At 31.4% G+C, this 15,655-nt stretch overlaps 1 protein-coding gene across 1 annotated transcript; it reads right to left on the reverse strand.

The window, feature by feature from the left end:
• Positions 1 to 3,799: 3,799 nt before the first annotated feature.
• Positions 3,800 to 6,650, reverse strand: LOC142629443 (F-box protein PP2-B15-like). Its single transcript, XM_075803432.1, has 3 exons — positions 6,302 to 6,650; positions 5,153 to 5,271; positions 3,800 to 4,835 (listed from the first exon to the last, which is right to left on the reverse strand). Exons 1-3 carry the CDS (start codon positions 6,572 to 6,574, stop codon positions 4,370 to 4,372), a joined length of 858 nt encoding a protein of 285 aa, XP_075659547.1. The 5' UTR covers positions 6,575 to 6,650; the 3' UTR covers positions 3,800 to 4,369.
• Positions 6,651 to 15,655: the final 9,005 nt, after the last annotated feature.

The following is a 15,655-nucleotide window of genomic DNA, read 5'->3' on the forward strand; positions in this document are numbered from 1 at the left end:
AAATTTGACAATTTTTTTCAAGCAGGTTGAGTTGGAAATTTTTTCAAGTAAAAATTTGACAATTTTTTACTTGCAACTTCGTTATATGTCCAATTTTGTGTATATTTAGACTTTCTCGTATTTTCCCGGCCACGAAGCAATAATCTTAACACTATATCCACAATTATCCCAAAAAAAGCAGTATTGTATATCCACTATTGTCAATAGGATGATCAAGTGCAATGGATTAGACTTTGATCCAGCAAACGCTGGTGTGTTTGATTTGGTCAATAACAAAGGCACATAGTTGTACCAGTGGTCTTCCATATGAGCCACATTATTCAAGTCAGCAATGGCAAATGTAGGACGCCTTTTTTTTAGCAACATGGCCACTCGGATTTCATTTCATATTTTATGCCAAAAGATTAGAGATAAACCCTATATGTAATTCATTATGCTTGATTATGTGCCTTTTGGGTCTGCTATGTTTACACCATTATATATACCATTATCATCAACTCGCAATATAGTGATGAAATATATTAGGCCTGGACCCTTGAGCTCGCATGTTGTCGCAAATAGAGGAATTGCCTAAAAACGAAGTCCATCAAAACAATCACCTAAAAGAATCCTATAATTCTATAAATAAACACTAGAATACTAGAATTCCAGAGCTTTAAAGGTATAGAAATTAAAGGAGAAAAAAATGCTCCAAAGGATTACAATACTTACTTTTATCTTTTAATAGATTTGGGGAGCATATGTTTTTTTTTTTTTAATTAATAGAAAAATAAAATCTATTAATAAAATCTAATGTTTATCACCTGAGTCTGCCAAAAAGAGAGATTATATATCTCTAATAACAAAAGGCAAGAAAAAAAAAATTGCTCTATCTCTCTATCTTAATTCTTGGCTATTTAGCACCTTTTTTTTTTTTGAGTCAACGATATTTCACCAAATGACATCTCTTCTCACATAACTATGGGATATGAGAGAAGCCCCAAAAAAATACAGTTTTTACCCCTACAAAATTGTACAAATAATATGTTGATTAAGACGTTTAATTGAGATTAGAAAGGATTTTTCTTTTCGTTACAACAAAAAGGGTAAGGTGGTTGAATCCAAGCTCTCTTTGTAAGAAAGATTAGGTAATACCATTCGTTAAGTTACACAAAAAAATTTGTTAAGATTCAAGTGGATTTATAAGGTATCATGTGCATGCCTATAATTATATTGTAAGTTATATGCCTAAAATGAGGCTACATTGATGTGTCTTCTCACCATCTCACCTTCTATAATTGCAAATGCCACCCCACTATTCGTTTTCACAAAATTTGAGCCAAGACAAAGCTAAATCATATCTAATTTCTGCCAAATAACAATGAGACTTTTTTGGAGCCCAACCCATCATTTATTTCAAGCCTGAGAGTGATTTTTAGGGTATCAAAACTTTTACTAAAAAATCTTTACAAATTAATATTCAATTTTAAATATAATACAAAAAACAACTTTGTTAAATATTTTGTTGATATGAAAATAATAACATCCCTTCGTGAATATTTAGTTGGTGTGCTCAATAAATTTGAAGGATGTGTCGTAATGCAAACATTCCAAATTTTATCCATCACACTATTAGTTAATGAGGTTTCTAAAGTTAATTTTGTCAAACAAACTTACTTATTTTAGTAATCAATAATTAATCCAATTTAAAAATTGTATTCGGATAGGATATACTATACACAAAGTATGGTCTATTTTTGCACTCACAAAAAAAAAAAAGACTTGAAAATAAATAAGATGACTTTGTTGATTCATTTATGGGATGTAGGAGTGACAGCTTATGTGGCATCAACTTTAACCTTTAGTTTTTATGTACAGTTTTTTATTTAAAACTTTACTTTTTCTCGCCTATTTTTACCTTTCAAATTTTTCACAAAGGTACAAGTATATTTTGATACACTCTCAATAAAAAGATGGATAAGTTGTTCCCAAACAAATACTATCTTACCAAATACTGAAAATGTTACGTCTTTGTATAAAAAAGAAAAAAGAAAGATAATAATATCAAAGGTTATTTTATCAGTTTCTAATTATTAAAAAAAAAAAAAAAAGTCATAGTGCCTTTAAATTTCCTTATTTCAATACTATCCATGAGCCCTCTTTTTATCTGCTTACAAAATTGATAGACAAGTAATCTCAAACCAAAGATTTAACGACAAAAGTGGTATCACATAATTTAAAATCAAAATTCATCCCATATTCATAAGACAACCCACTTAGCCGCTGAAGTTTTCTTCCTCACATCCCTTATTCATAGAATAGTATTGGATATGTTTTGTGAATATACGTAACATAAATCTGCAATAGGCATTGCAATTCGTATTTTTAAGTCTATGAATAAGGGATTTGAGGAAGAAAAAAAGTTACGTATATATATGTATATTCACATCCCTTAAATAATGACAAATCATATTTTAAGTTGGCATTATTTAAGGCCTTCGTAAAGCTACTTAAATAAATAAAGGGAGAAAAAAAGTCCTAAATATTGAATCATGAAATTAACATAGACAACCATAAAAATCATGCATGTGTGATGTGTGGTCATGAACCATGTATATAATGCTCCCAGGTCTCAACCAATCATTCACTCTTGTAATAAAATTATAAATTATTCTCTTTTTCTTTAAAAGAAAGAAAAAAAAGAGGTAGATTAATGAGTGGGAGATGGAAGAACTGAGTAATAATAATTTTGCTGAAACTGAAAACTGAAAACTGAAAACACTGTAGCAAAATAATTTTTAAATATGTGAATAGTACTGTGGGACCCATTTTTAATGAAAAAATTGCTGAAAAGTGAAATTTGTGGGACCCATGAACAGTGCATTTGTGCACTGTTCATGGCTAAATAGTCAAATCTTGCGGCTGGGTTAAAAAAAAAAAAAAAAGGAAGCAAAACGCGGACGTGGAACGCAGACGTGGGATCCAAACGCCCTCTAAGACTACAATCGGTGCCCCCAATGATTGCTGTAAGAATAATAATGTGGCCGAGCTTTTCTCTTTTGACAGAGAAAGAACACGTGTTTACACATTTTTTTTAGTACGATTGATCTGTTCTTACTTCTTAGTGACATTAAAAAATTAGGGTCGATTACTTTCCGAACTTTCCAATATTAGGTAGCTTGAAAAACGGTTTTAGTTCCTATCCCAATTAATTAGGGTTTTACTCAATTAAAGGGGGTTGAACTTGGGTTATAATATCTAGTCGATGCTTGACCGTACGATTAGCTTAAATTGTCTCAATTAAAATCGATGTATACATTCTAAAAAATTCTTAGTTCTTCAATTAACTTAATTGTGTGATTAATTGGTCAATGAACTATATAACTGATTTTTTTTTTTACTCTTATGAGAGGATAACTCTTTTTTTGTACTGCATATATAGATTTATGTAACTATATAATAAAATTTAATTGGGTAAACAAATTTAAGTAACTATACCTAAATTTTGGCAATTTAAATAATCCATGATATAAGCAATTCATGAATCCAAGAGTGGGATTTTAACAATGGACTTCTTTATTAGAAATTGAACTTCACAGTTCTCGAAAAAAATAAAAGGTGAAAATTCAATAATAACATACATTTACATCTTTATTACCAATTGTAATGTAGAATTAATTCCATGCATATTAATTTATAAGGATTTATTTTTGAGTAGTATTTATTACACACTCTAGTGTACACATAGTACCACAAGCTGCAATTTACAAAAAATAAGTCACAACTTCACTTGTAAAATGAAATTATGTGTACTATATGTACACAACTACACATAGGCCGTAGCTATATATGTGTACTATCGTTTTCATTTTCTTTTTTAACCACTCGCATAAACACATTCCAAAGGAGAAGACAGAAGAGTTTTAGAATAAGCTCTTTTTTCTTTGGATTTGGACAAAGTCTACAAGTCCAAATCATTTCAATCAACAAAAATATAGGAAAAAATATAGAAGTGTCCCAAAGAAATAGTCTTTGGTTGCGTGGCATGCATGTGTCTAACTCCTATAAAATATTGGAAAAATGAACAAAAATTCCTTTCTTGTATCCCAAAGAAATAATCTGTATATTCTTTTGTAAAATATAAACATAAAAAAATAAAAAATAAATAAATTCCTTTGATTTCCTTGCCAAAAGCAAACAATAGCTTAATATCACTTTATTTTCTACTATGTATCTTACTTCACCTTACACATTTGCACTTTAACACATAAAAAAAATGAAAGAATCAATCAAAGCCTATATATGCATACTTAAAATGAAAAAAAGAAACCCCTTTGTGTCTTTCTATTTTTTGTTCGGTATAACCTTTGTGGTACTCTTTCTCCCACACTCATTCATCGTTTTTAGGCCTTATTTCAATTCCTTCAAGGATGAGTCCTCCTTTTGATTGATAACCCTTAACCTCCATAAAACTCATCTTCACCTCCTCATAACTTTCACCACTAAAGAACTCTCCCAACTCAATCTCCATCCACCCATCCTCTCTTTCACTTGGGATTCGTTCAATGCCCTCTACCACTCTCTTTCTCAACACTTCTGTGCGGTTCCTATAAAATAAGCACTCCATTTGTTGCTTCTTGCCATCTTCATGACGAAGATAAGTCATGCCATTATATACTTTATTGCCCACCTCAATTGACATTTCAGACGGTATTGAATCGAGCCCATATGCACGATTAGAAATTTTCATTATAAGATAAGCGCCATATGTTGTGTTAGGTGACAGAATTTGAGTTTTGATTTTGCCATGAATTTCTAACCAAGATGTTGCTCTAAGCTCAGCCACTTCCGAGAACCTATAGAATAAGAAAAATTGAAAATGTTGAAAGTTTTGGTTAGTTCATTTTCTTTAATAGGCAATATAGATTTATCACTAAGTTTAATGACAAAAAAATTTCATAACTGTAAAATACATATCCTTTTGTGATTGATACTAACATAATATATGAAAGTGATATCAATAATGGATTCATATAAATGAGATATTTCAATCACAATTTAGCAACTTGGCAGGTTGTGGGGAAAAAAAATTATATATATATATATAGTAGAACAATGCTCTAATATTATCGAATGCTAGGTGAATTTAAAGAAAGGACAAGATAAAAGTAACCTTGATTGAGGTATTGATTTCCAGGTCCATTGCATTGGATCATTTTGAGATGATATAGAAAGTTCTCTTGCTGACAGCATATACGATATTTTTCCTGACAATTTCTCCAACTTGAAGCTCTGCATTATTATGAATATAAAACAAAAATAAAAATTAAGAATATTGTGTAATTAATCCTATCAATTTTAACTCAATCCATTTATTATTTAAATAGAAGAAAATTTAGATACATTTTACTATACCTTACATTTTTCAATTAAATTAATTGTGTGCTTAATTGGTCAATGAATAATATAATTGAATTTAATTATTCTTGTGAAAAGATAACAAAATTTGTACTATATTGACTAATGAAGCTATATGATTAAATTAAATTTTAAAACTAATGCAAGAAGCTATATCTAAAATTATATATTTAAATAATCCATCATTTTCTCTTAATACGTAAAGCAATCTATAAAGTGGCCTTATATGTACTTAATTTATTTTTTTTTTACACATGAATGATGAATATATATAAAAAAGCCTTATATATACTTAACTAGTTTCTTATACAGTTATAGTGCAGTAGGGTCCCGGTGGACATTCCATTGAATATTGGTTGGTACCATTTCTGTTGTATTAGACTTTGACATATTTCATTTAAAATCTATCTTCTTCTCTCTTTCCTTTTTTTCGTTAGGTGGTGTTATTTTAATTTGAAATCAGTCAATCTCGCTATCGCAGCATGTGAAATAAATGTTTGCCACCAAATGCATAGAAATTTAAATCCTATCACCTCTATTAAAAAAACATGGCGATTTTTTTTTTTTTTTTTTTTTTTTGAGAATGAAAAAAAAAATTGTGAAAATTCAATAGCAACATTTACATCATTAACACCTTTGTAACGTGGAACTAGTTCAATGCATGTTTATCAATAAAGGGTTTTCTTTTATTTAATTTTTTTCTACTAAACACGTATGAAAAAAACAAGGGAAAGGAGGGTCTGTTTAGAATAGTCTCTTCTTTCTTTCTTTCTTTCTTTTTTTGTACTAACTTCACAAGTCCATTAAGAGTGATTCAATTGATCCAGTAGCTTTTCTACAAAACACATCAATATTAAATGCATGAAAAATATGAGTGTTAGGTAGGAAATCAATTCAAACCTACCTTTCTACCACCATCTATGAGAACTGGATTGCACAGACAAAGAAAGAGCTCCTTCTTTGTTGTAAATGCCAAAGGAGTGACTACCATTGACAAAACATCCTTATAATCAGCCGGCAAGAACGTCTCCCAAACAACGTCGGACTCCGCCGCCGAATGAAAAGTAGATGACACCATTGAAGATCTGAATGTGTCTGTTGGAGAGGTGAAGGATAGAATTGTAGATAGACAATCTTCTGGCAACATGTCAATGAATCCTCCCATTGAATTTGACATAACAATAATCTTGAAACTACTAACAAAGAACCAAAATCACTGTCCTTGTCTCAGGTTTCTAGCTCTTAACTCTTAGCTTATATGTCTTTTTTATGGATGATTTAATCATGCATCTATTATATATACACACGTGAGCATCAAGTTGATATCAACTCAACTGTCAACTCTATTCTTTTCGGTCTAAGTTTTAGACATGTTGAATTCACTATTCAACGTGTTGACTAGATTTAATTAGCACATTTAATTTCAAACGTAATGTCAAACAGTAACTTCGTTGCAACCAGTCAATATTAGATTACCCACTGAATTGATTAATAGTTTAAAAATTGAAAAGCCAAAAAGATTTGTCCTGGGCCATATATTGCATTAATGCGTTAATGGACCATGCTACCCCTTTTTTTTCGATGAAGCAATAGTCTTAACATTGTATATCCACAATTGCCAATAGAATAATTAAGTGGAATGGCTTTTAGACTTTGACCCGAGAGAACTCTGGTGTGTTTGATATGGTCAATAATACAAAACGTCTTCCATATGAATCGCATTAGGATTCTAGTCAGCAATGGCAAACGGAGGAGCCCTTTATTTTTATTTTTTTTTAGAAGAAATTTCAAATCACATTCATTGGGCTTGATTATGTGCCTTTTGGGTCTGCTATGTTTGCACCATTATCATTGGTTCAGACTAAAGTTTTTGAAGTCATTGGGCATAATTTATGAACCCTTGGGACCTCCAATGCTATATTTATACCATTATTAATTTATCATCATTTCACAATATAGTGATGAAAAATATTGGGCCTTGAGTGCTTGACCCTTGGGCTCGTGTGCTGTGGAAAATAGAGGAATTGCCTTAAAACGAAGTCCATCAAGATAATTGCTGAAAAGAATCCTATAAATAAACATAAGAATTTCAGAGCTTTAAAGGTTGATTTAGAAATTAAAGAGGAAGAAAAAAGCTCCAAAGATTTTACAATAGTTTATTTTTTTTCTCTTAATAGATTTGGGAGCATTTTTTTTAATTAATAGCAGACAAATCGATTAATAAAATATAATTTTTATTAATTGAAATATGCTGAAGGGAGAGATTATATATCTCTAATAATAAAAGGCAAGAAAAAAAAATTATCTCCATCTCTTCATCTTAATTCTTGAATTTGGGGAGCATATGAAATACCCTATTTAGCACCGTTTTTGTTTTTGTTTTTGTTTTGTTTTGTTTTTTTTTTTGTTTTATAATGTTTATGTTAACAATATTTCACCAAATGGCATCTATTCTCACATAACTATGAGATATAAGAGAAGCCGGAAAAAATACAATTTTTTTCCCTACAAAATGTACAAATAATATGTTGATTAAGACCTTTAATTGAGAATATAAAAAAAATTTGTTCTTCCTTACAACAATAGGGGTAAACCAAGGTGATTGAATCCAAGCTCTCTTTGTAAGAAAGACTAGGTAATACCATTCGTTGAGTTACAGAAAGCTCTTTATTAGATTCAAGTGAATTTATACAGGTATCATGTACCTGTAATCATATTGTAAGTTATATACCTAAAACGAGGCTACATTGATGTGTCTTCTCACCTTCTATAATTGCAATGCCACCCTACTTTTATTTACACAAAATTTGAGCCAAGCCAAAGCTAAATCATATCCAATTTCCGCTAAATTACAATGGGACTTGCTTGGAGCGCCCCAACCCATCATTTATTTCAAGATTGAGAGTGATGTTTAGGATATGCAATTTTTTTACTAAAAGATCTTTACAAATTAATGTTTCAATATTTAATATAATACAAAAAATAAGTTTATATAAGATAAAAATTCTATTCTAACCTAATCTAAGTGTATATGCGTATGAAAGCTCCCTTTTAGAGACTTAAACCCAGCTCCTTACCCCCCACACCCTACAAACACTTATATTTGTGACCATCGCACCAAGAGTATGTGATGGTCATCAAATAAATATGTTGTTGATATGACAATTAATAATAATGTTTCTTTGAGAATATTCAAGGGCTCAATAGATTTGAAGGATGTGTCGTAATGCAGAGATTCTAAGTTTCATCTATCATACTATTAACCTATGGGGTTTCTAAGACATTTTATATATGGGTAGGGACTAAGGAGTGAAATAGTCTTACCAAATGCTGGAAACACTACATTTTTGTATAAAAAGAAAAAGGAAAAAGAAAAATAATAATAATAATAATAATAATAACAAAGGTTATTTTATCAGTTTGTAAGCTTTTTTTTATTTATTATATAATAAAACTGATAGTGCCTTTAAATTTTCATTATTTCAATACTATCCAAATATTTGAAGGTAAAAGTGGTGTCACATATTTTAAAATTTAAAATCAAAATTCATAAGACAACCAACTTAGCCACTGAATTTTTCTTCCTCACATCCCTTATTCATAGAATAGTATTGGATGTGATTTGTGAATGTACGTAACATAAATATGCAATAGGATACAGTTATAGCTTATAGGCATTGCAATTCTAACATATGTAGAGTCCACATTTGCTTATGAATTTTTTTTGTTTTTTGATGAATGTAGAGTCCATATTTTTAAGTTCAAGTGCATGAATATATATGATTTGGCATTTCTTAAGGCCATGAGAAAACATCTTTGTTCTTTAGCCGAAATACACCACCAGGCACCAGCTACACAGGATGAGATAAAGAACAAATTTGACGTTGAGATCCTTAAAGAGCATGAGAAACACTTGGGTCTCCCTTCTCTGGTGGGGAAAAACAAGTGCAACACATTCCATCAACTTCTAGAAAGGCTGAATAATAAACTTTCTGGGTAGAAGGAAAAACTATTATCTAATGAAGGGAAGGAAATTCTTATAAAAATTGTGCCTCAGACCATCCCTACATATACCATGAGTGTTTTTAAATGGCCAAATGCTTTTTGTGATGATATGGCAAGTATGGGGCCTAAATGAACAACCAAAAAAGACACTGCAACAATGGAATTGCACCTGATAAGGCCAACTTCTATTTGGTCAACATGCATCATTGTGAGTTGTGACAGCATTTATACTCAAAGCAGGAAGGCACTAGTACCGCATCAAAATGTAGAATTATAGAACTCGATGGAGAAGGATTAACACAAGAGCATACAAGGGAATTTAGATCCAAAGCAATTGGTTTTACTACAGCAGAAAGCCAAAGCAGTTCAACATAATACACACATAAAATATGGCAAAAATTGATTGAAAAAAATCCATAACTAACCCAAGTTCAAACACATACAATATAGCAAACATAGATTGAAAAAATGTATAACTAATACCCAAGTTCCTAGTTATTGAATTTGCAAATTATATTAGGAAATAAATCAAGGCCTTATGCATAGAAAATTATACAAGAAAGAGCAAGATCTTACTGGGTGTCTAAAAGCACAATTCCCTGACAACCAGTACTAGCAATCTCTTGGATTAAGCCTTGCAATCTCACTGTGCCAACTATTGGGAAAAAAATCAAGCAATATTTGTATGAAAATTGTAAAAGGAACAGAGATTATGATTAGAACTCAAATAATGGGGAAATCAATGATGAGCTCATTTTTCTGAGAAATGAGAAACGAAAATCATGGGGAAATCAATGAAAAAGTGTGGGTAAATAATAAAACAAAAAAATTAAAGACGAAACTAGGGTTTGTGACTTCCATGACCAATTCATACCTAATCAAAGTAACTTGTATGCTTTGTTGTTGCTGAGACTACCACGTCAAGAGAGACGAAGAGTCATAGATTGCTGAGATCAATTTGTACCTCTATGCAATCATTGTGTTTCAAAGATTTCCATGATCGCCAAGATTCTAGAGTTATGAATTTGGATTTGTGCTTTCTCTGTTTTTGTGAGAGACTTTTTTTTTTGGATAATCACCACTGTTTTCAAAACCAGACCGGACCAGGAGGTTGGACCATGAAAACGGGAATCAAGATGAAAATCGGTTTTTTAAGCATAAAGAACCGGATTTTTTGTTAATTCTGTGAACCCCTAAAACTGGGGTTGGACCACACGAACCGGTGGCAAAAACCGTGTGGTCCAACCCCTTAGCAATTTTTATTTTTTTTATAAAAACAACTTAACACAATTTTATTCTACTTAATTAAATTATTTTTGAAGTAAAGTTGAATATCTTTGAAGGATTTTAATTATAATTTTTTTTTATTCCTTGTAAGAGACGGATTAATCATAAATTTTAATGTTTTCATGGTTATTATTTAATATTTTCAATTTTTATTATTTAAATATTAAATATATGCCTGAAAATCATTAAATTTCCCTCGCATATATAGATATATTAGTCAATTTTGCTAGTTTTATAAATTTAATATCTATATTTAGGCTTTAATTAATTATTAAATTAATTATGACATTGTAAGTGCACAATTGCACCTGGACCCAAAGACAATCACGGGCTCAGGCCCAATGAGCCTTAAACAATAAGATTTGTAGAGTGTGGGCTTGAAACCTAGGTTAGAAATGCTGGGAGCTTGATAACAGGCTTTTATCAGCAAACACAAGTAAATAACGACTGATAATGACAAATGGATCTCCTCGGACTCGAGCCGAGGTCTACTTCTTTATTATTTCTCCTTCTTTCTTCAAAATTACAAGTTCTTAATTTCTTTCTTAGTTTCCCGATCCCCGTTTTCTTTGGCATTTACCCCCCTTTTATACTTCCTTCCCTAATACTTTTTGAACAGTGACTAGAAGTTTCCACCTCACTGTTCAGGGGTCACCTCCCCATTAATGCGGCCAGGGAGGTAGGTGCAGAGCCTTTAATGCGGAGGTGGCAGCCTTTATTCTTGATATTTTCTTTAATACTGGTGCATCTAGAAGATTCAGGATGTCCCCTTTTAACCACTGGTCTCTCCAGAGTTGTGTTTTGACCTTCATAATGAAATTTTGAATTCTCTAGGGCTTTTCCGAGGAGAAGCTCGTTCTCGGCTGTATCCTCAGACCCTCGGCATATGGGCCAACTCATAGAGTTTAACCCTGGAGCAGGTCGGCCCTCCATGCTACAGCCCAAAGGCCCATATGCCCACTTGGGTCCTTTTACTCCCCACAGATATCATCACGGTTTGACCCCGATTCAACCTCGGTTTGACCTCAAAAACGTTAAACCTCTCTCTTTTACGGTTCAATGAACGATCTAGGTTTCAAAACCATGATAATCACAGGTAGGAGTGTTCACGGTGTGGTACGGTACAATTTTAGGCCATTTTTAGCACTGCACTTTGTGGTACAGTTTAACTAAAATTATAACTGCACCACACCTTATTTTTGTGATTACATGTGTAGTGTGGTTTAGAGTTTAGCCAAAACCGTAACTATACCGAATCTCATTTATACGATCACATGTGTGGTGCAGTGTATAAGATGAAGTTTCAACGGCTTGAAATCGATATATTTTGCAAATTTTGGGTTTTTCCTACCCAGACCAAAACTAATTTTTCTCTTTGTTTTGGGCTAAGTTTCAAACTATTGAGCTAGTTTTTCTTTATTTTGAGCTGACTTTCCTAGTCAACACTTGCTAGGGTTATCAAACTTTTTTTTTTTTTGAAAAATAGGGCTATTAAACTATTAATAATATATTTAATATTAAAAATAAATAAGTATATTAATGTATATAAAGAAGGTGCTGCACAATCTGGTTTGTGCTGTTTCTTATTATAAAACCGCAGACTGCACTGCACCATGTGGTGCAATGCACTATTATTTGCAGTGTAGTGCAGTTATGCCATTTGCAAACGGTTTTGGTGCGGTTTTTATGGTTTGTGCAGTTTGGTAAACACCCCTAATCAAGGGTGTTTTAACTTATTTTGATAGAATTAATAACTTTGAGATAAATTTTAGTAATATAACCAAACAAATTTGTATTTGAGAGATTGTATTGATGAATTTTAGTAAACCCTCAAATTTGTTGGAGCGAATTTTTTAGTTGTTTTTATGGTCAAGCATCAACTAGAAAGCACAACACTAGCTCAAACCCACTTTATGAGGTTCAGGGCCTCTTTCAGCTGCAAAATAAATGAAGAATAATAAACACCATACCAAAGGTTACTAATACTAAATTGCTAATAAGCTAACAATATAATACAGATGATGTAAGAATAATATATGGCTAAACGTTAAATTCATTATTTTTCAATTAATTAAAATTTTGGCCCAATTAGTTATCTATCATGATATTAGAGTATATGTTCATGAGTTTAAACTCAATTTTTGCATTATGTCTCATTTAAAAAGTTAAATTGGATGTCAAATTATCATTTATTTTTTCAAAGAGATAAAACAAACGATACCTTTGTAAGATTAAATATAGGTTCTTTGAGACAGACAAGATAATAAATAAAATTCAATAGCAAGAAAGCTTGAATTGTGAAATAATTGGGGACGTTGGAACATTGGTCTAGGTCTGTATTGCATAATGATGCAGGCCATTCAAGAATTAATTCGAAGGATTCATAATACACCCCATGAACATCATTGACCCCAATGGTCACCAAAACAAGCAATTTCATTCTTTCTATGCACCAAACACTACTTATAATTCAACAAATATGTATGCTCATAGTAGGGGTGTCAATGTTCGATCCAACCCGCGAACACGACATGAACCCGACACGGCTTTTTGCGGGTTAGGGTTGGGCCTTAGCAGGTTTAGGTCATAAACGGGTCAACCCAAAAGCGACACTATAAGAAACGTGTTATAAGTGGGTCAACCCGTATAACCCGCATTAGACATGTTTGACATGCCAATTCATTTATGTCAACCCGAAATGAATCATTTAACGCAACCTGTTTAATTAGTATAACAAATAAATATTTGTTTTATTTGAAATTTGTCAAATACCTTTTATATCCAATCTATATTTTAAATGTAAAAAGAAAAGTTAGTAATTACAAAAACTTACAAGGGATATAATTGAAAATTGAAACTTTACAAATCCTGATATTAAATTTTTGTTGAACTATGTTTTTTTTTTTTTTTTTTTAACTATATTATTTTGAATTTGGGTTGAAGTGTATACACTTCTTTTGGGGTGTAAAGAACTTATTTCTAGATAGATGTTATATTTTTGTTGAACTATATTATTTTTAATGTGGGTTGAAAACTTGAAGTGTATGCACTACTTTTGGGATGTAAAAAAAAAAAGAAAAAAATCTAAATAGATGTTATATTTAATATTATACAAGTTGAAATGGGTTGTGTTATATTCGTGTTAACCCAAAACGACATGTTTATTAAGCGTATCAAGTAGGTTGGGTCTAGTCAACCCGCCCTAGTAACAGGTCGGGTTAGGGTTAGGGTTGAAGGATCATGACACGATTATTAATTAAATTGGGTTCGGGTTGAGCCATTTAATTGAATACCCCTACCTCGACAAGACATGAACTTGACACGCTAACCTGAATTGATACCTCTAGCTCATAGCCATAGGGTTTATACAAAGTTAATAAGACCAATAAGGCTTCTTTTTTTCTTTTTCTTTTTTTCATAATAAGAGACCAATAAGGCTTACTACTCTACTAAAAGGGAAGAGACAATTAGCATTAAATATTTTCTAACGGTAAACATGAAAACAAAATTTAAAAGAGAGATGAAAAAAAAAAAAAAAAACAATATCACGTTGCTGGCACTTAATGGTTAGATTAGTCACAAAGATAAATGGAATGGTTTTGAAAACATAATCAAACTTTGTGGATCAAATAAAAGTCTCAAACTCAAGGTACCAAAATGAAAATGACCTCAAATTTAGTAGGAGGTCCAATGTCTAATTTAATCCAAAGAATATTTTCTATCGTTTAGCTTACATGGAAATCATTGATATACTTTAGAATATCTAGTAATTAAATGAACAAAAGCTTTTATTTATGAAATCAAATCCTAAACGGAAAAATATTATCTATTTTTGGGTTATTTGGAATCTCAAATGAGAATACAAATCTTAAATTCAGAATCAATACAAAAAATTAAATGGAAAAACAACTCATTAAAGCAAAAATTGTTATACTGACAAAAAGTTACTAATGATCGGTCAACAACCAGTCAACAACGTTTAATTATCTCAGTCTTTGATACCAATTTCACCCGTGCAATAATCTCTTCTTCTTCTTCTTTTTTTTGTGTGTGTGTGTGTGTGTGTGTGTAACATTGCAATAATCTCAATGCCTATACCTTGATGTTTAATGGACCACACACTTTAATTTATATGGCAAATGCATTTGTCACGTGTGTAATAGCCCCGCTAGTGAAATTTTGGCTTTTATTTTGGGCTTGGTCAATGTGATTTGGGCTATGATCGCCTAAATATAGGCATCCACTTGAAGCTAAATTTCTCTAGGATGTGACAAAACCCAAATCAGCTTTTTTTTTAATTTTTTTTTTTATATACAAAATAAAAATTATACTATAGTCTAATCTAAGTGTATATGTGTGTGAAACTTCAAATTGTCTTTCACTAGAACTTTTGATGTATAATTAAGGTGCAATATCCTTCTCATTCTTGGATTCGCCAGAAAACTGTGAAATACTTAGCTAATAATCAAATTTTGAACAAATAATTGGCTACCATCGAAACCACTCATAATTTGGCTCCTAGTTCTTGTCCAGAATTTTGTCTCCATAAATATATTCTTAGGATCTTTTTCAAGAAATAGGACAAAGGAACCACGATAACTAGACCAAGTAGCACCTAGATTCACATTTATAGACCAAGTTGTACTATAATCATATTATTAATATTAGTATAAATTATGGCAAGTTGGCAACCTATCTTTTCCCTCGGCTATATTTACATTGACACTTAATTTTGTCTTTCCTTTGTAGTGGTTCTAGATTAACTTAATTGGGTACCCACGCTTCTAAATTGCTTTCAAGTGTATCTAGCATGAATCCAATCCCTCTTCAGATTTTACCAAATAGAAGGCCCTTCCAATCTGCAACCATCCCTTAAAATCAAATTTATTTCTAAGTATAGTTGCATTAGGTAGTATATAGAATGTAATCAGCGACAAAAAAAAAAAGTATATTCTATATAATCATC

Source organism: Castanea sativa, chromosome 3, assembly GCF_040712315.1.
Source record: "Castanea sativa cultivar Marrone di Chiusa Pesio chromosome 3, ASM4071231v1".
Classification (NCBI taxonomy): Eukaryota; Viridiplantae; Streptophyta; class Magnoliopsida; order Fagales; family Fagaceae; genus Castanea; species Castanea sativa.

Bases quoted from the DNA above. Each gene is read 5' to 3' on its own strand.
- LOC142629443 (XM_075803432.1), bottom strand. From the start codon at position 6,574: ATGTCAAATTCAATGGGAGGATTCATTGACATGTTGCCAGAAGATTGT. The intron at 5,272-6,301 runs GTAGGTTTGAAT...ATAATAATGCAG, and splicing joins TCATAGATGGTGGTAGAAAG to AGCTTCAAGTTGGAGAAATT. The intron at 4,836-5,152 runs GTTACTTTTATC...CTTATTCTATAG, and splicing joins AAATCAATACCTCAATCAAG to GTTCTCGGAAGTGGCTGAGC.